General features: G+C 37.0%; 1 protein-coding gene across 6 annotated transcripts in view; it reads right to left on the reverse strand.

Moving 5' to 3' along the window:
* The window catches only part of TRPS1 (transcriptional repressor GATA binding 1), a 266,245-nt gene that overhangs the window by 195,414 nt on the left and 49,762 nt on the right, over positions 1–21,069 (reverse strand). For all 6 annotated transcript variants that reach the window (XM_081505253.1, XM_081505250.1, XM_081505247.1 and 3 more), the window contains 2 exons: positions 17,734–18,662; positions 3,281–4,407 (listed from right to left, as the gene is read on the reverse strand). In XM_081505253.1, the coding sequence (XP_081361379.1) occupies positions 3,281–4,407; positions 17,734–18,660 (2,054 nt within the window). In that variant the 5' untranslated portion in view covers positions 18,661–18,662. The remainder of the gene's footprint in view (positions 1–3,280; positions 4,408–17,733; positions 18,663–21,069) is intronic.

Here is a 21,069-nt window from a genome sequence, read left to right on the forward strand (position 1 = left end):
GAAACCCTTGAATTCAACACCCTCTCTCTGCCAGTGATCACAGGCTTAGTCTCAATATGACTGCAATATCAATGTCAGTATTTGTCCTCTGTACAAACTTGCAATGCAGGCTTGCTCTCCCCAGACTGGGTTTAGCTCCCTTTTGGTGAAGGAGAGAAAAGAAAAATTTCAGAAAATTCTCCTAATTCATGGAAGTCTAACATGTCACTAAGAAGTATGTTTTATCTGGTATAGTTGCTTTGTAAGGATATATTCCTCCTATTCACCAGAAGCATTAAATTATAACACTGAAAATTCTGAAGAAGAAAATAAGGCAATTAGAGAATGGGCAGGGTGGTTAATGAAATAATATATAATAAAAGAAATGGAGTAGGAGAAACAAATCCAAAGAGTGGAACATAACAACTTTGTCATGATATGAAGTATGGGAGATCATAAGTAAATATAAAACATAAAGAAAGGACAAATTTTACTTACTAACTGGATAATGTTGGCAGTTCAACTCAAGTTAAACCTGGTTTTTTGGGAAAAGGCCCATGGGATGAAATCCTCTTTGAGGTTTTTCTCTGATAGCTTTAAATCAACTCTCTTGCTTCTCAGCTATAGTTATTTCATAGCTACATCATTTCATACATTGTACAGCTTTCCGTTTATGCTATCTTTTTACTACATTGTAAGTCTTGTATATAAAGTACTCAAAAGTCTAGAATATTCCACAGTAATAACAGAATTATGGTAAAAGTTTCCAAGCATGAATAATATGAATAAATATAAATTTAACTAGAAACTGTTGTGATGTGGTAAATTTGTCTCCTCTTATAGTATCTTCAAAACTGGCATTTTGGGAAAGTGCTTTGATAGCAGATAACATTGTCAACATTCATGTGACTACTTCCTTTTATATCCCTGGAGCCTCCAATGTTCAACTTTCAGTAGAGTTTCTTTATACTTCTTTTTGTTTGTTTGTTTTTTCTCTCTTTATACTTCTTACTGAGCTGTGACTCCTGAAACTGTAAGTCTCCAAGTTTAGAATATTTCTATAAGAACTCTGATTAGAGATAAACTACTCAGCACCCTAAAGGACCTAGGACCACACAAACTACATTAGGTTTTAAGAATAAGTGCAAGGGTATTATAATGTTTTAGAGACAAGGGGTGCTAATTTTGTTTTAATCTAATAAAATGCTGAGAGGTTGATTTACATTCAAAATATAGTATTATTTTGTGAGTCCTCAGAAGGGTTCCAAGACCATTCAATAATCAAAGATTAAACTAAAACTCACTATGGAGATTTTGACTTATTCATAACAACTGTGAAGGCAAAATCTCACTGGGATTTCATCTATTTAAATACTCAGTGAGTACCTATCACTCCTCCGGGCACCACGCTAAATCATGCAGAGACAACAGTGAACAAAACAGAGACTAGTCTCTGGAGCTCACTTTCATTACTGAATATTAACTAAACTCAGATTATTCAATAATATTTTTATTCATATTTTATTTCTTAGGAGATTTTTGTCTGTTTAACCAAAACATGGAATCTCTATTTTTCCAGCCAAGTTTTCAAGCAGTGGCCTCACCTTCCTCAAAAAAAGTCACTCATTCAAGGGATCAGGTATCTACACATATCTGTGTGTGTGTTTGTGTGTATATTAGCCAATATCTTCATGATTTAAAAAAGCCTCCTCCTTCAAAAAAAAGAATGAGTTATCTAATTTTTATATCGCTTAAGAAATGTATATGCACAGTAAGTATACTAACAGGGCTGGGAAGAAAGCTAACGTCTGCCTGCCCCAGAAATAAATTAGCATGCAGCTAACATCAAAAGAGCCAAAAACACTCACTGCAAGTGTGAACACATATTTGATTGCAGGACTATGTCTTTCTCAGGGCTGACCTTATAAATTAAACAGTGTAAATCTCAAGGAAGTGTTTTCTGAACATTTAGATTCACTGTGAACATTAGGATGCCCTTCAAATTAACATCTAACATTATTAGCCTATTGTTGGACATAAACTGCTTCATTACTGGTGACTGAGAAAACATACACATACCAGTATGAACACACAACTTATAAAAGAATAGGAGGAACTATTCAAAATCTCTGTATGTGAACCTTTAAATAACTAGATTTTTTTAACTAGGATATTGAATCTGCATATGGAAAGGCACTTGGAAATAGTAAATAAAGCTCTTTACTTTGATGCTTAGAAGCACAATAACAAGAAAATACCCAATACTTGGGAAGTAATATCTGAATGCACTATACTACAAAGATTTTGTGGAACTAATTCCTACTTATAACCCAGTCTCAGTTTAAATGCCCCTTCCTAGAGGAGACATTTCCTCCTTTACCATATTGGGCTATATTGTCACTATATCCAAATGCAGTGGTCTCCACTTCATCTTTTCTGAAACTCTTCACTCTTACAATGAGCTGCTAAGATCTTCCCTACTAAACCATAAGTTCCATAAGTGCACCATCTATGTTTATCTTCTTTTCCCTTTTATAATCAATGCCTTGGCTTATGTATATTTTTGGAGTAAGTTAGGTAAGGAATGACTACATAAATTAAATAAAGACATGAATCATCTCTAGAAAGTATGAAAGATTAATTGGAAAAGTTAATGTCTACAATGAGAATAGGATGAAAGGAGAAGGGAAACATTAATACACCCTACATCTATTTAAGAATCCAAAACACTTAAGCAGCTTTACTCATTCAGAGTGTAGAGAAACCCAATTCTCACCTTCAGATTACCGTCTGTATGCAAAACAAGGATGTTGCTTAATTTTTTTTAAGCTAGAAGAATGTCTGATTTCATTTGAAAAGCAAAACAAGCAATATGTTCTCAAGTGAATTGTTTCCCAGCTGGAATAGAGAATAGAACCTATTACGGTGGCATCTTTCATTTGGAAGCTGCTCCATGAAAAATCATGGGATATGGGGTCACACTTAGCAAGGGCAAATAAACAAATTGTGGTAAACCCATCAGCATTATCAGCATCATTGTGAATTTTAAAATATACTCGGTAGCTGGTATAAAACAGGTATGAAACATAAGTCTAAACAGTCTGAAATAAGTGACCCAATTAAAATCTAGGGTTATCATGCCTAGCAATATGAAATCTGCAGTTCTATGATCTTATAGAACATAATCTTGTTCTGTAACCCCCAGGTCACCACAATCACGCCCTACACTTCTTGGGTCAGCCCTCTGGATAATTTCTATCATTTTCTCCTGACTACGTCATCCCCCCGACCCATGGCTTACCTGTAGTGTCGGGAAATCTCTTCTTCCACCTGGGTAATGAAATCACATTTGGTACATGAGTGTTCTTTGCTTTCCTTGACAGCCGGCTGCCCGTCTGATCCTTGCAGGTGATTGCCTTCTTGTTTGACATCCGATGCCTGGGACTCGTGCATGCTCTCATAATGGAAGAGGAGCACATCCACGTCGGGGGTGGAGAACGAGCACTGGTGGCACTGGTGTTTGACTCTCGAGCTTCCGGCCGCCCCAGGAGACAAGTGCAAAAGCAAGAGCGCACAGTGGGAACAATTACTTTTTCTACAAGCGAATGGATAAGTAATTTCTCCAAGGTGCTTTTCTGGGCTGCAAAGGCCTCTGGGACAGAATGGACAGTGTTTAATGGTACACTTATGAATGTTATGGAGCTGTTGATAATGACGGAGAAGTGGCCCCACCACAATGACGTCGGGGCCATGGCTCTTGGAATATCGAAAGTCACAGAACTGACAGTTATAGCTCGTGACCATATTATCCTCTGCTCCCTTGCTTGAGAAGTCCTTCTTCTTCACCCCACTAGAGCCCTTGTCTGCCTTAGTCATTGGCTCCCCTTCTGCACTTTTGGCTAGATCATTCTGATTAATGACAGAGCCCCTGGAAAGCTTATCATTCAATTCTGGATTAAGGCCGCCTGACTGCGCTCCGCCATGCTGCTTGCCGTAATGTTCTAGCAGCTTCAGTGAGCTCGAGGACTCACAGCTGAAGCTACAAAACTTACACCAGTAGTAACTGGTGGCCTCTGTACCATTTTGTCTCGAGTCAAGGGGCTTGATGGGCACTGAGTAACCAACGGGTGTGTCATCTCCCGCCTTGACTGTGATCTTGTCCTGCCATTTGCCCAGGTCTCCAGCATCACCAGACCGGACCGCTGGGATGGATTTGTTAGAGTTTTTCTCTGAAGGCTTTGCACCCTCAGAAGAGGGGAGAGAAGTTTTTATTTTGTTCGGGTGAGTCTGAAGAAAATGTTGTTCTAGTTCTGTCGATGAGTTGCCCATGTAAGTGAAATTGCAGAATTTACAGCGGAAATACTTGGTGTTTCCTTGGCAATCTGGTGTCTTCCGGCCAATGCCAATGAATGTTCCACCTGAAGTGACCTGGCAGAGAAGACATGGATGTTACTTTAAAAGTATCATTAATTCAGTGTTCTCTGTAGGCGGGTGGAGGCGACACTGCCAGGTATTCTACATCAAAAAATACAATAGTGCTTCTGCTTATTATGAAATCACTTGAATAATCAGAGCCAAAGAAATTCACTCTTCATTAGTCAATAGGCACTCTCTGAGAGGCTCATTATGCTAAACATTTTTGGCCAAAGTATAGGATGAAGGTAAGTAATAAAAGTACTATAACAAATTCAAAGGATTTAATAATATATACTTTTAAACAAAAGACTAAAAAGATGACTTTCAATTAGAGGTTTTACGACTGCCTCCTTCAAATCCTGCAGAAGCATCCAAATCACTGGGGATTTCTTGTCACAAAGCTAAGGGTTGCTGTCAAAACCAGAGGCAATTGCTCAGAGATTACTCAATACAGGCGCCCTCCAAGGAAATCCTCTGTTCAGTTCCTACAGCAATGAGGCTGCAAAGATGAAATCTACCTTTTGGGTAAAATAAAAGTGCCAAATGACCACACAAAATTGTTCATGTTTAAAGCCCAAGTATGCAGTTAGACTGAAAGTAAAATGAAATCGCTGGGCTTGAAATCTTGGTGAAGGAGGACTAAGGTAAGGAATTTAATAAAATGTTCCCCAATCTATAACAAATAAAATGAAGAAAAGCTTCATGAACCTTATTTGATGAAGGCTCTGTCTCATAGCAAAGACTCGGCTGCTCTGGTGAGCTGGTCATGGGGATAGTCAAGGACTAAAATAATATAATTCCACCATAAAAATCTTGGTTTCCTATCCAAAGTTTAGAAATTGTATATAGTGCTAGGGCAACCACAGCCTTCAAAGGGCATTTTATATAAAACTCTTCTCTGGGTACACCACACCAGGAAGCTCAACTGAGTGCCAGCACCCAGCAGTCAAAATTCATGGTTTGAAAGAGTTTTGACAGAACTGGTCCAAAGGGGGAGAAATTTCCTTTTTTAACAATCAGGGGAATTTTTAAAAATTTTCCAGCAACCAGATGTAACAGATTAAGCACGTGGCATAATTGCGTTCCTCCTTCTTTCACAGCTGCTCAAAAATGACATGTGTGATCACTGCTCATATCCAAATCACTCCATGAGAAAAAGTCTCAAGCATCTCAAAATCATTTAAAAGATTCTACTTAACATGCAAATAATATTCCTTTAGCACACTGAGAGACATGGCTGTACACTCCTGTACAGGACCAAGACAGAAGTCCATTCTGCCACTTAAAGAGGGGTGTGACCCAGCTAGAATGACTTAACCTCTCTGGTCAACAGCTTCCTCCCTGGGGGCAACCTTTAAACTTACTTCCAATATTACAGTTTGAGAAAATGTGCATGAGCACACCAACGACTCAACATTTACTGTACATTAAGATAATAAATTACAAAGGACTCCCACAGTCCTTAATCGAAGATGACAGTGTTTCACTTTAGACAATGTCTAAATTTACCATGGCAAACCCCCAGATGCAGTCTGTTGACAGCAGAACATCATCTAATCAGAAGGGCAAGACTGGGGGCACCCTCCCAGGCAGCAACCTGACAATTAATCACTGGTGTAAAAGATGTCAAGGCCAGACCACACAAGATAAGTCTAATCACCACTCTAACCTAGCATTCTAGAAATGAAAGCAAATAAAACTTGCAGTGAAATGTAATGCATAATACTGCAAAATTCCTCCATTTTCTAATTCACTAGAAATGAGAAGAACCTTGCTTTCAAAAACAAAATGAAACCTTTCAATGGCATGCCACCTACTCAGGTACTTGGTTCAGGAACTTCAACTTGAATCAAAAGGCACAAATTCAGAATTATTCCCATCTTCTCTAATGTAAGCAAAGAAAGCCAGTGTACAAGCTCGAAAGATGGAAATATGCTTCTCTGAGCTACCATGTTTCTTCAGAGTTGCCGAGTTTGCCTAACAGAAAATGTTTTGAACTATTGCTTGTTGAACAAGGATTCCTGAGAAACCACGACACATCATCACTATTTCTTTGATTTTGCAATCTTCAAGCCTCATGTTTCATGTCCACACTGCAAGGGCTGAGCAAAGAGCTCATACAGTCTTAAGAAAGCCCTAAACTTAAGATTTTGAAATGAATTTAAATGACTACGAAGCATCACGATATCCCTTTCAGTATTTGACATCAACTTTAAGAGTCAGAAAATCCATGCTAAGAAAGACTGCTATCCGGTGAACAGGACATTTCATACCAAAAACTGCCAGTTAAACTTTTTGGTCTGGAATAAATTAAACTACTGGGAAAACTGTGTTAAATTTTTTGAGTTGGTGGTGTCTATGTGTCTAAACAGTGTGCAGGTATGCTCAGTTGCTTCAGTCATGTCAGACTCTTTGCGACCCTATGAACTAGAGCCCACCAGGCTCATCTGTCCATGGGATTCTCCAGGCGAGAATACTGGAGTCGGTTGCCATGCCCTACTCCAGGGGATTGCCCCAACCCAGGGATCAAACCTGTGTCACCTGCTTGGCAGGTGGATTCTATATGCACTGAGCTACTGAGCGAACTCCATTATTTAGGATGCTTTTAATGCTAAAAAGTGCCTTCAAACAACCAATAACACAAGGATCTCATTTAATGAAAAGAACAACAATACTGACATATATAGATTATCTATTTGCCTTCCTGGTAAACAGCAGTTAATCACATTAGTATTACATATTATTAAAAGTTAATACACTATTGGAATTACATATCTTATACATTATAAAAGTCAACTTTAGTAAACATAATTACTCAGTGTTCTATTTCTTTTCTCTTACAAAAAGAAGGTTTTAAGGCTACATTTGTGGCCATTTTTATACATTATAAGAGATGTGGCAAAATATGATTGATGTATACCGTTTAACTTTCATTCAGAAATAAAATATAATTTCTTATTTTAGGACATCATACTTAAGACTATCGAGCATGTCCATTTAATTTCATGACTCACAAATGTTGACTTAAAACAATTCTTTTCTAGATTAAACCCAAATACACAGCAAGAACAGTTAATGCAAAATCAATGTTTTGCAGCAAAAGTTTATTTAACCTTATTGCCAGGAAACAGCACCTATACATTCAGAGAATTATTTCCAACTTTCCAAGCGTTGAACCCAGCCATTGGGATAGAAAAAACTTATTCCCTAGCTATGACTACACTAAAAAGAGATCAAAGCAGAATAAAGAGTATAAACTTCAATGTTTCTTCTTTTGCTAACCAGAACTCTAATAAACATCCATTAATCCAGCAATGCCTTTAGATACAGGTATCCACATTTTAAAATTCCTTTTAAACTGCAAATTCTGTTTGGGCCAAAACTGACACCTAATCTCTGTAATAGAGATCAGGTTACAGAAGTAAACAAACTAGACCACACCTCTGCTTTTAAATTACCTATATTGGAGGCTTCCGTGGAGGCTCAGCAGAAAAGAATCTGCTGGCCAATGCAGGAGACACAGGTGTGATCCCTGATCTGGAAAGCTCCCACATACCTTGGCGCAACTAAGCCTGGGAGCCACAACAACGGAAGCCTGCATGCCCGAGAGACCCTGCTCAGAAACAAGAGAAGTCACTGCATGAGAAGCGTGAGCACCACAACTAGAGAGTAACCCCTGCTCACTGCAACTAGAGCAAAGCCAGTGCAGCAACAAAGGCTCAGCGTAGCCAAAACTAAATTAATTAATTAATTTTTTAAAAGCTCTTTAAAAAAAAACTTATATTTTATGATAAAAATTTGTAGAGAAAATATTTTATTCATTTGTGTTTACCTTTATTTGCATTTGTTTACTCTCAAGGGAAGTCTCAAGTTAAATTCTGTGAAAAGACACATCATTATTTAACCTTCTAGAACCTCAGTTTCCTCATCTTTATGGGTATAAAGAATACTCTATGCCTTGCCATTTTTTAGGATTATTGTGAGGATCAAGTGACAGAATGCACTTGAAAGTTATTTGCCAAGTCTAGATCAGCCTAGAATTCTTTGAGCTGATGGGAATGTTCTGTAGTTGTCAATCCTGTTGAACATGGCAGGCACTAGCCACATGTGGTTATTAAGCACCTGAAACAGAGATAGTGCAAATGAAGAACTGATTTTTTTAATTTAATTTATGTTGTTTTTATGTTGTGACTTTTTCATAAATTTAATTAACTGAAATTTAAATAGCCACATGTAGCTGGTGAATACCATGTCAGACAGCACACTCTACAGTACTATTCACATGAATGAAACTATTATTTAATAAAATGAGCTATCTCATGAATTTATCTGGCCACTTGTAAAGACTAAACAGAAGGGGAAGTAGTCAAGTCAAACTCAAATACATGTCACTGCTAGTATTCTTAACTGTAAACAGAAAAGCTCAATTCTGTTGTTACCAAGCTAATGCTTTCATTTACATTCCTTTTTGGACCAGACCGAATGAATGGTAAGCAGGAGCACGATACGCTTTGGTTGAATGAATGAACTAGTTACTGGAGATATGAAATCTCCCACCTACTTGGGATATGGGGGCTATACTAATTCACAGCCTTATTGTCATTAACTCAATGTGACAAATGGGCTTCTTCAAACAATGAGACAAATTATATCTTTCTTCCCAAAACAAACGGATTATGGAGTCATTCACTTGTGAATCAGAGTTATACAGAAACACCCAAGATACCTGTTAAGGCATGAAAAAGAACAGATTTTATTATAAGTTGTTTTTTACTGATGGAGGACTATGATGTCTTTTTATTCTATTTTAACCTCAGTTCTAAAAACTCTTCCTTCCATGTAGTTTGTTCCACATCTTTCATTTATAATTTATCTACATATGGCTTTTCACAAAAATGTTTCACTACAGAAGTTAAAAATATAAAAGGTTGGCTTTTTTTCAAGGTCTTTAACCTCAATTTAGTTCTTTCCTTCTAACACTATGAAACAAAAACTAGTAAGAATCGTATCTAAAAGAATATGTCAAAGGGAAGGATCTTTTAAGCCTCAGAACTCTTAAAATGACACTTTAGTACATGTACTTATTTTCAACAGAACAAAAAGAGTTGTTTGAACTAAATACAAACTCTTCCTCAGATGTGGTTCATTTTCAAGTACTGTAATTGATAGCAACAGAAACAATTAGGAGGGTACTAATTTAAAAGGACTAGAGGTTACTGGTCAATCATCAAAAAAGTAAATTCTTGACAATAAAAAGTTAAGTTGTTAAAAATCACTGTTCAAATACTTAACTCACAAATAATGTGAAGAAATCTGTCAGTGTCCATCGTAGCCGAAAATAACTAAATTCAGGATCAAAGTGTTAATCTATATTGGAGGTGTTTCTGTGTTGTACAGTGCTTCAAAAACACACTGCAGAATATAGAGTGTGCTTCACCGATATATCTTTGATGGAAATTAAATATTTAAAATTTCAAGAACAAATCTAATTAAATGGAATCAGCTCAGTCTCATGTTATCATATATCTCATACATCACATATATATCATATATATATGTGTATATATATATATATATAGCCAGAATAAATCCCATAAACAACCTCGTCATTTGGATTTACAAAAGCCAAATATTTGGGCAGGGAAGGGGGGTGGATCCATAACTTAAATTGGTAGAAGGGGCAAATATAAAGGTAAAACACTGCCATTCTTAATTATCTACATTTTTATAATAAACTTTTTGGATTACAGTAATAAACAGTCTATCTTAAACTGGTTTTCTCATTTTACTCAGCATAATATCAATCTAATTTTCTATGGTTATTTGGTATTTGGAGAGATAGAAAACCAGTAAACCTTAAAGTCAGTCACACTAATTTAGAAGATAATCTCTTAGGAGAAAATATGCAAAAGAAAACTGAAAATGCAGTGTAAGTGGATGATAAGGCTGAGTCCATTATCCATAACACTCCTCTCCTGCATCTGATTTGCCATCACTGCTGGCTCAGAATGGAGATAAATATTAATTGTGTGTTTGTTCTAAAGAGAGTCTTAATGGGAAATGAGAGCTGAATCACTGTGGAACATCCTTCCTTCAGGGAATGGTGATTCGTGGCATGCCTACTACATGCCAAGCGCTGAAAAGACTCGAAGAAATGACAAAATCCCAAACCCCCAAATGTCTACATTTCAGTGCAGAAAGTTTCCAGCTAAATAAATGACAACAGTAAAATATGTACTCCTGCTCAGAGATGTACCAAGTTCCATGATCACACAGAGGAAAAGCACCTAACTTACCCTGACTGGTCTGCAAAGGTTTCTGAAAGGAGGTGACAACTGAGCTGTGGACAGATGAGTTGGCATTTGGGGTGAGTCTCAAAGGAGGTGATCTTAGAAAGGGTTTTCAGGTGCAGGAAACAAAATGAGTAAAACACAAATGAGAATGATACAGTGCAGGCTGCTCTCAGGAAACATGAAGGAACTGTGGGGGTTAGAGAGAATTTGGAAAAGTGATGTCTTGACGGAGAGTCTACATTGAATTATACAAGTATAATTAAAATAATCTGTTTAATAAAAATGCATAGAAAATTTAATTATGCAAGTATAATTTAAATAATCTACTTTTTTAGACTCTACAAAACACAGGAAGACTGATAAGTGGAATTTTTAAATATCAAAGAAAAGAAGGAAGGGAGGGAGGGGAGAAGGAAGCGTATGAGAAGAGATGGAGGAAAAGAAGAGAGGAGAGGAAGGACAGAGAAAGAGGAAAAAGAACAGAAAGAAACGGGATGAGAAAGAAAATGAGCAAAGAAACCATGAAGAATGTGCTAAGAAAACATTAAGGGTGGAGCCAGGGAAGGAATAAAGAAGAAAAGACAGGACAAATCGTTCCATTGTTTGGAGAGACACAAATCAGGAAGACACCCAGGGCAACTGACATTTCCAGCCTGACTGACTTGAAAATAGGAACCTAGAAAAAAAGGAGAGGAACACAAAGTTGTTTCAGGGAAGGAGCTAACAACTTGACTTCTACATGTGTTGACTTTGAGATGCCAGATGGAATATTGAGGTGGAGCTACCTGCCCATCATCTGGAAAAACAGGTCTTAGAATAAGCTACTGTTTATTATAAGACTCCCAGTATGTTACTGGACACATGAAAGAATGCATGTGCTCTTTGATATCAACAGGTCATCTAAATATTAAAGGAGCAATGCTGGACAAGTAGAATTCCTAAGTTCCTCATGGTAGCCCCAACTTACTTTGCTTTTAGGATCCAGACACTTCACACAGCTCTGAGCACGTGATGGGGAATGACACAAATTAGACATGCTAAGGGCATTCTGAGCATCTCTGCCTCCACACCCATTCCTATACTTACTTGTAGGCAAAGAATAAAACATAATTACACAACTTTAAAAACATATGGAAACTGGGTGCATCTCCTTAACAATGAATCTTCATAGAAAAACCAACCTAAATTGTGCCTCATAACCAGAAGAGGGGAATACAACTCTGAGATCATCTATTAACTCATAAATTCCAAAAAATAAGTCCTTCAAACAAGGGGAATATGAAGTAAATCAAATACATGTCCCTTAATATGGGGATAAAACAGTGCATCCTTAATTGATGAAATCAAAATTTGGCCCTTACGCACTCTATCAGAAGTATTTTCTGTAGCCAAAGTACCAGTGAAAATGAATTGCCATAAGTGAGAAAAGACATATCAGCAAAACTCATTATCTTCTCAATAATTTCAACTATAAGCTAGTAAATTCAAATAAAGCAGCATCACACTACAGAGACTGGATAAGAGACCATCGCAAAGAAATCGCTGAAGTTCCCAAATTCAATGTGACTCAGAGAATGTGCATCAAACCGACCTGGTGTACCATCTTATATCTCCTCCCTTGGCCTGCTTGCTTTTCTAGTTGGAGTAAACTCAGTATTACAATTGAGAAGTCCTTGTATCATAGTGGTTGTGGAGACAGTTTTCTGTAGCCTATTTACCCTGGTTTACATCCCACTGACCCACTTCCACAACTCTGTGAACTTGGGCAGGTTACTTTCCTCTATGCTTACTCCCTCCTTTTCTAAAATGGACATAATGGTAGTGTCAACTTCAAGGGTTTTTATGAAGATGAGTTAATTAATACATGTACAGAGCTTAGGTCTATATGCACATATAAGAAACCCTTAATAAATGCTAGCTATTATTAGGACTGAATCCAAAATTGGGGGAAAAAACAGGACACACACGTAATTTTGATTATATAAGCTAAAAAAATAAAAGAAGGATTGGTCAAATTTAAAGTAATACAGAAAAATACATTTTACACTTGATTTTCAATTAAAATTAAACAAGGTCTTCTTTGATATTCTGAACATGCTTAACACTGACTTTAAGCTTTAGAATCCTATCATGAAGAATTCAAGAGGTATATGGGCTAATGATTCTCAGAAACAGACTCCATAAAGGAAATCAGAAAACGAAAGAGAATCTCTCTCCTTTTCCCAACTTTCCTGGGGTTAGTACACTCCATGTGTATCTGTGTCTCCAACAGCTGTGTGTATGCTGTAATTACAATGACCCAAGAAACAAAAACATTGAATTATCTGCTGACTTGATATGGCTAGCAGAACATGCCATTTGGGGATAAAATTTTTATTAAGAGTTGAATAATGCTAAATTTGATTGAATGCACAGATAGCCATGATTCCTTCTTCTAAACATTCTGCCTAGAGAGAAATACAGATATTCAAGAACGATAGCAAATAAACTGATAATCCAAGAAGGATTGACATTTATCAGGCTGACCCTCCTGTAACAAAGCCCAATGGAGATTTAACGGGCATGCAGGTAAAAGGATTAGTGAAAATGGTCAAACTATTCTATTCCACCCGGGTGGCTACATTATCCAGCTCAGCTATCTTCATGATGAAAATAACCTGGTAAATGCCAGAACTCTGCTTTGCTTTTACGGCCTTAGGTTGAGCATATGTTTCATTTTGCACACTTTATTACTTGTTAAAGAGACGCAGTCCTGAAAATAAGTATGGCTTCACAGACCAAACACGCTGTACTCTAGAGAGAGTCTGAAGTGATTCAAGTCTCATTCACCAGGTTTTTTTTTAAATGCAATTGTCCTCAACTCAGAAAAACAAAGCAAGAGGACCTCCTAAGCTCCACAACTTCCCTCTTGCTCCAGATCAAAGGAAACAGAAGGCAAATAAATAAATATTTGGAGGTTAAAATTCAGGAAGAGTCAAAATCGACCAAAATGAGATGAATGTTCTCTGGATTTTTCTCTTTTTTCCCAGACCAAACTGTAATCCCCTGTTCAAAGGAGTGTATGGGAACATGTTAAGAATCTATAAAGCTCATAGAGTTAAATATGTTGAAAATACAAATACGAAAGATGACTTCCTAGCTTGAAAATCTGTTCTCCTTGCTTCTAACATGATATATTGTGCAACTCTGCTAAAAATATATTTATAAAACAGAAACATAGTGCGCCTAGCTCAAACACAAGACAGTGACTGAGATTCTTCTGCTAACCTTAAAAATTTCATTCAGGGCTAAAATGAATTTAATAGCTGGCATCCTGTAGCTCCCTTCTTAGAGGCCTGAATAATGCAGAATAACAGGGAAGGTTTCCTAATATGCAAAGGCAACATACACATCATGAGCATTTATAAACTTGAGCTAGCTTAAACACTTTCCCGTGGGAAGCACAACTTGACAAGACTCCGACTTTTATAACCTGATCTGAGGGCTAAGAGCTCCCCCATAAAGATGTCGCAAACACCCTAATGCACCGCACATTAAGCCCCAATGAAACAGCATCGTCCGTGTTTAACAACGCAGGCCTCCACTCAGCAATGGTTTAAATATAAGCATAATAAAGCAGATTAAAAAGAAAGAGGCTGTAATTACTTTTAGAAGAACTCAATCTCTTCTCCTATTATTGGTGAGCCTCAAAGTCTGAACCCAGGTAGCAAAAATTACATAAAGGGCTTACCCACCATGTTGCATCCATTATTTTTAAAAATTTAAGCATAATAATCGATAAAACATGCAGGGGAAATTTAAAAATTGAGAAAATAACATCTTGGTCAAGTCCATGAGTCTTAAGCTAGCCATTATATCTTTCCTTGTTTCTTCTTGGAAAAGATCAATATTTTTTATCTGATTTCAGGGCTGGGTATGTTACCTCACAGTGTAAGAGGGGCGGGAGGCAGGAGGGATATGAATTCAACAGGCTCAGAAATGCTTGTCCTGATTTTATGATGAACCTTTGAAATGATCTCCATTATCTGGCTGGAGATTTTTCGATTATGAAGGAGAAAAAGACATTGTTATTTGACATTAGTATTTTTTTAATAAATCTGTAATTCTTTGACTTTATGATGTATAATAAAATTTACACAGAAGTGGATACGGTCAGTTACAAACATGTCCAAACTTCAATTATTAAAGCCAAATAGGTCAAATAATCTGAACTTGAAACTAGAAATCTTCAAATTTGTTTCAATTATATCTTTTTCCCCCAACCCTATATATCATGCTTGCACTCAGGTCAGTTCAAATTATTTAAAACCATCCATGTCAAACCAAAATATAGATCAAAGCCACAGAGTTCTTAAGTCCTCTATTTCTGGCTTCTGTTCCTTTTTTCTTGGCCTAAAATGTCATAAATCTCTCATTAACCACCAACTGTCCTGAATGTTAAAAAAAAAAAAGGAAAAGTTAATTGAAAAAGATGAATGAATCGCTCATCTATTACTTCAACTGGCTTAAATTACAGATTGACGTTAATAATTCCTGGAATGAAATGACTATTTGTCTGTAATCCTCATATTTACCAACATCTTTCTATCAGAATACACACAAGCCATTAATTTGCTATCAACTTCTGACAAAACTGCATTAAAGAAATTCTACAGTCAGCATTTTACTTCCTACAGCGTTTAGTCTCCACACAGTTCACATGCCAAGGAAAGAACCTCTCAAATGGCATTTCAGCGACATAAACATATGTGGATGAAAAGGGGGGGTTGGATTTCAGATGTGCTTTTATTCAATTTGTGCATATAGGGAAGCTATCTGATATTGATTTCAGCATAAAAATATTAATAAGTTATTTATCTTCAGACATGTTTCTGCATCAACATCTGGTGTGTGTATGAAGTATTCAAGATTAGCATTTGGCCTAAAGTACATTCAGTGGCCTTTTCCCAAACTGAAGAAAGTTAACTCTCTTTAGGCTGGTTTCTCTCGCCAATCATTTCTTTGAAAGGATCATCCACTTTTTCCATAGATCTCTGTACCCTATTTTTAACCATATTATTTCTCTTTGGGAGGAAAAAAAAAATGATTTTAACAAGATTATCTCCTTGCATGTGATCTCCTACCCTTTCTGTCTTCTTTACTGGGCGCTGCTGCAAGGATTTAGGAGACAGCAGAGTCTAGGATCAGCTGTTTTATTTCTAGTTCTATTAGTTCAAACTCAGATAGCTCCCACATCTGTTTTATTTCTACAATCACTGCCCAGGAAAAGTGTCCAGCTCATTCTACCCAAACATAAACTTTACTATAAATAACTAGGAACCTAACAAATAACTGTTTGGGGGAAATGGAAGTGTGTTTAAAAATCTGAATTCTTCCAAACTATAGGCGCTTAGTAATCTTGGTTTCAGAGCCTTCCTGACAGCCAGGATCAGCTTTCCTTAGAAGTTGTCCCCAGAGTGAACAAACTGAAACTTTGACCGGAAATCCAGGTATTAACATCATATTCCTCGCTAATTGTAAAACACCATTTCACATACTAACATTATTCACTTCTAACCCTTTTATCTAAGACATGTATTTGCTTTCCAATCATAGTTTGACAGCAGAGTGTATCTGACATAAGACAGTGAAATGATCTTTAACAAGACAGCAGTTCAAAGCATGTAGCTTTCATGCATAATAACTATGTTGGCTTAATTTGCTGCACCACAGAAATCATTCTATTTGTGGAAATTCACAAAGTAAGATGGAATTTTTAAGAGAGCTTTCCAAAGATGAAACTAGATTTTTTATATCTTCTTTATATCTCCCTTAAAGTGATAAGACTGCCACTCTGACATTTTTAAAGGACGTGGAAATTTCTCTTCTGATCCCTCTTACGAGCATTGCACAACATATTCACTACCTGTTATATATAACCCCTTTGCCTGCCTTTATTAATTGGCACTAGGTCAAAAGAGAGGTCTAGAACAAATGTGTTATAACTACTGAGTTGATAAAAATAATTGATATTTTCAGGGATTGAGGAGGTCAAATAAAGTGTGATGCGATTTCATTAGTTCTCCGGTACTTCTTCTAATCATTCCTGAAGAAGGTTAATATTAAACCTAATATGTTTTGAAATCCCTGGCCTAATAATACAATAAAAATCTACAGACTGTAACAGAAACTAATACACTTTCTCAAGCTGATCGTCAGTGTCAACTATACTAAAATTGCTAAAATGAAATGAATATATTACTTAAGTATCAGTTCTGCATTTCATTCTATTTCAAATGGTGGATTTTTTTTTTCATCTCACATATGCCATAAACTAATACAGAGGGCAGATCAAAAAGGTATGCCATTTTTAATAAAAGTAGAAAGCTAAATTACTACTAAATGCTTTCATAAATTGCCATTTTCCTTAAATACAAGAGGGAATGCCTTACTGGTCCACACCAAGGTCATTCTGGTGTCCCTAGTACTTACAATCACATTGACTTCTTTCTGAATCAATGTAAAATTTTATTTCCAAAGTTTCATTTGCAATTATGTTGCTTTTCAGTAGTACATCTCTGCACCCACCAGTGTGACCCAATTCTGGTCCCGTTCAGCATAAAATCAAATCCTCATCCAAGACACAGGAAAGACTCTCCTTGAAGGAAAGACTCTCCCTGAAAGGAAGACTATAGCCAACTTTTATAATCTAAAACTAGAACAAAGCATGAATTACTATCATGTTGAACTATAAAGATTACTGCCATTTTTGGAAGACTCTGAAAACATCAAATTACCATGAAATATGTCCAGAAATATGAAGCCTAGCTAATTCCTTGAAAAGACTTTTCCCAGCCTAATAGAAATGTTGGGATTAGTTTCCATGATGAGGCTAAAGATAACTCTTGAACACATATTTGGATCAAACAAATGTGTCGCTCTTCTGCTTCATCAAGTAGGCTACCCCTTCAGTACTGGGAGCTTTACTTTAACATGCATGTAAGATTTCACATTTCATTACTGACAACTTTTCCTGTACAAAGAGATCACAATACAAAGCACAAACCTGTACATCATAGGTCCCATTTAGTAAAACAGGCCTTGAGGAACTGATATCCTGCAACACACCAGAAAGCACAGATCGGTTGACTTTCTGGAAGTCTTTGGAATGGCTGAACTGCACCATGTTATGAAGGGCCAAGATTTTGCTGTCCAGCTCAGCATCCTGCCTGGTGCGGTTATGCAGTCCTAAGTGATACTTTCGGAAGTGCTTAATCAGATCTGTGGGGTCGTTGCCATAGTAACCATATCCACAGATATTGCATTTAAAGTCCTGAAGCTCTGGAGACAGAGGTGCCGGGTCTGGGTTGTCATTAACCAGGACGTCGGTTTTCGATTTATTCAGTCTGACACCCCCATCGGAAGGCACTTGTGGGTTTTTTGAGGCCACTGAAACTGGGCTTGAGCCTTGACAATTGGCTTGACCACTCTGCACTTGCCCTGTTTCCTCTGTAGCCTTCGGTGACATCTTCTGATCTTCCTTCATCTCCAGTGAGTCCCCTGATGGGGTGCAGGCCATATCTTGAGGGTCATCTGCCTCTGCTCTTTGAGGAGACTTCAAGGGCTCACAGACTCCCCCAGCAGCTGGAGATGAGAAAGCCAACATATTTCTCTCTGTCACCTCATCATGTGAATAGGAGGGAAGGTTTCCTCCCTTACTGGGGCTTTCATAATTAAAGCCAGCCTTCTCACTCAGGACTGAGCTTTTCAAGTCCTTCTTGCTGCTAGAAGATGGATCCTGGACATGCAAGCTATGTTCCTCCTTATTATTTAGTTCTGCAGCATCACTCTGATCCGTATTTTCTGACATCTGATCTGCAGAAAATTCTTTGTTCTTTCCAGGTCCCTTGCTTTCTGTACCAACAGGCTCCAGGGTCTGACCCTCGCCTTCACTAGCAATGTTTCTCAGAGGGGGGTTCTTTTTCCGGACCATATCTGTAAAAACACAAGGGAAAGGAAGATACAGGGTTATTTGAAATTTGCAGGCATGTAATCTAATCGAGAACAATTTCCTTACTCTATTCAAGGCTTTTCAAAGCACAGAACAAAAAATTGTCTCTAGGAAAAAAAAAATCAAGTTTTAAAAATAGCAAAAAAGTGAAACTGAAGCCAACAATTTACATTTAGAATTATTTTTGTCACAAAGGGTGGCTCATTTATTACTTTAAAATGGTTTCATGAATATCAAGGTATTAACTATTATTACTAGCTCTGTCCTTCCTATAAGTTAATCTTGCCTGTCAATTACATTTTTTGCTCAGTTTCTTTCTTCAGTTCGAGTTGATGGATCAATGTGTCTATATTTATCCATGTTATATACTATGTGTAATATGTACACATGTTATGTTTATAGAGTATATATAGTTGTTTATGTTTATAGAATATATATTTTGTGTTTATTTATATGATATGTATATGTGTATATAAACAACTATAAAGTGAAACTCGATACTGTTACACACTGCGCAACCAAGATATAAATATAGTTTTAACCAAAATATCCTCAGAGTCAAAAGACAGAAAGAGCATGTTATAAACAAAGTGAAAAATGCCTCTTTACTTTTAGGAATGGAGGATAACAAATGTTTCATCTCTACCCTACCGATAAATTATGTTAAGCCCCCTTTTGAGGGGGCTTGCCTGAGAGAAGGGGGACCTGGTACACATCAAAGTGACCAGGCTGGGCTTTGCTAGTACTCCATCCAGCATGATGGAAACCTACTTAATCCCAGGTTTCCAGGCACAGTGTAGTGGAAACAATACCAATCCCACCACTAGGAACACAATGGAAATTGACTAAAGTAAATGTTCAGTTGAACCACGTGAGATTGTCATTTTGAAGCTCAACATGGCAAACTGTTAGCAGTTGCCTATGGTACACCTTCACATGTTAACTCAACCGTGCCTTTAGGGTCCACAGAAGAAAACTGTGGGGACTCTAATGAATCAGAACTCTAAGGGAGTTATCTCTAAGGAGATAAGAAACAAAGTGCATCCTGTCCATAAAAGAATGCAGTAACAAAGGCTTATGGAGAACTGATGTTCACGGCCTGTGTTCCTCAATTCTCCAACCAAACAACTGAAAGGACTCTGTACGCCATCACCCCAACTGTCTCTCAGAAAAATCCACCTGTAGACTGACCAATAAACCAAGCCTTCTTTACTAGCTGACACTACCACAAGGGCAGATTTAACAGAGATAGTTACATCATGATTATCCAAAATGTCCTCTACTGGAGAATCCAAATCAACAGCACATTTTAGTTGTTCTCATGTATAATTTCTCACAAGTGCTGAGGAACCACACTGGCTTTGGATATGTGGGTAAATCTGTGCTTGTGAAAAGGTGCTTATGCAAAATTTTTATAATATGAATCACCGAACCAAGACAATGCACTAGATAGAATAAAGAATTGGTTAGAAGGTAAAAATTTACTTTATTGAATAATGTCACAAATAGTATAACTGTACTTAAGAGAATGCACTGCTCTTCTTATATGCCAGAAACATCAGTCATCAAATATTCATAGACTCTCTCACTTAGAACAATAACAACCAAAAAAATAAAAATAAAAACAACTACTTATAGGATGAAAGGCTGCAGTTTCAAGGGAAGGTGATAGTCATGAGCCATGTAAGCCAGCCTGGCATGGGGATAGGGGATGGAGTGTGGTCTTTATCTTGGTGTCACTACCAATAGCTCCTAAAGTTAACTAAGCCATGTAACCATCGTTTAAAAAAAAATGGAACACTGGTTAAATAATTTATCTTATAACATTTGCATTTGAATGTCTCATTTGTTGATGTTGACATTTTAGGAGACTTCTATTTTTCTGTCAGAAGAGACAGCACTTGGGAACTTGTACCAATGAATGGAAGACTGGAAGGCAGTTTCACTGGAAGTCAACAAAAGGAAAAGTAAGAAGGAAAGAAAAAAAAAGAATAAAAGGGAAGCTTAAGAAATAAGCTAGGGCCTAAAATATAAGAGTTTGAGTAAAAAATATACTGTTTTAACTTGACTTACAGAAAAGGAAATCCTAATTTACAGAGTATCAGCCATTCCTACATACAAAAATGTGATGATTGGGTACAGCATCATGCCTTTCCCTTCAGAATTTACTGTTTGTTTTTCCATTGGATTTAACATTGCTTCCATCATATAAATAAAATCCAACCATGATGCACCAAAATGAAATAAATACAGCTATACAGAAAAGATAAAAATCTATATGAAAGTCAGGATTCATGAAGAAAAGAGAATGAAATAATCTAATTCATTAAGATTATCCTTCCATTAAAATGAAAAGAAAATGATTTATTTTGTTGTTGTTGTTTAATCACT

The sequence above is a fragment of the Giraffa tippelskirchi genome, chromosome 6 (genome assembly GCF_054371585.1).
Source record: "Giraffa tippelskirchi isolate mGirTip1 chromosome 6, T2T-mGirTip1v1.2.pri, whole genome shotgun sequence".
Lineage (NCBI taxonomy): Eukaryota > Metazoa > Chordata > Mammalia > Artiodactyla > Giraffidae > Giraffa > Giraffa tippelskirchi.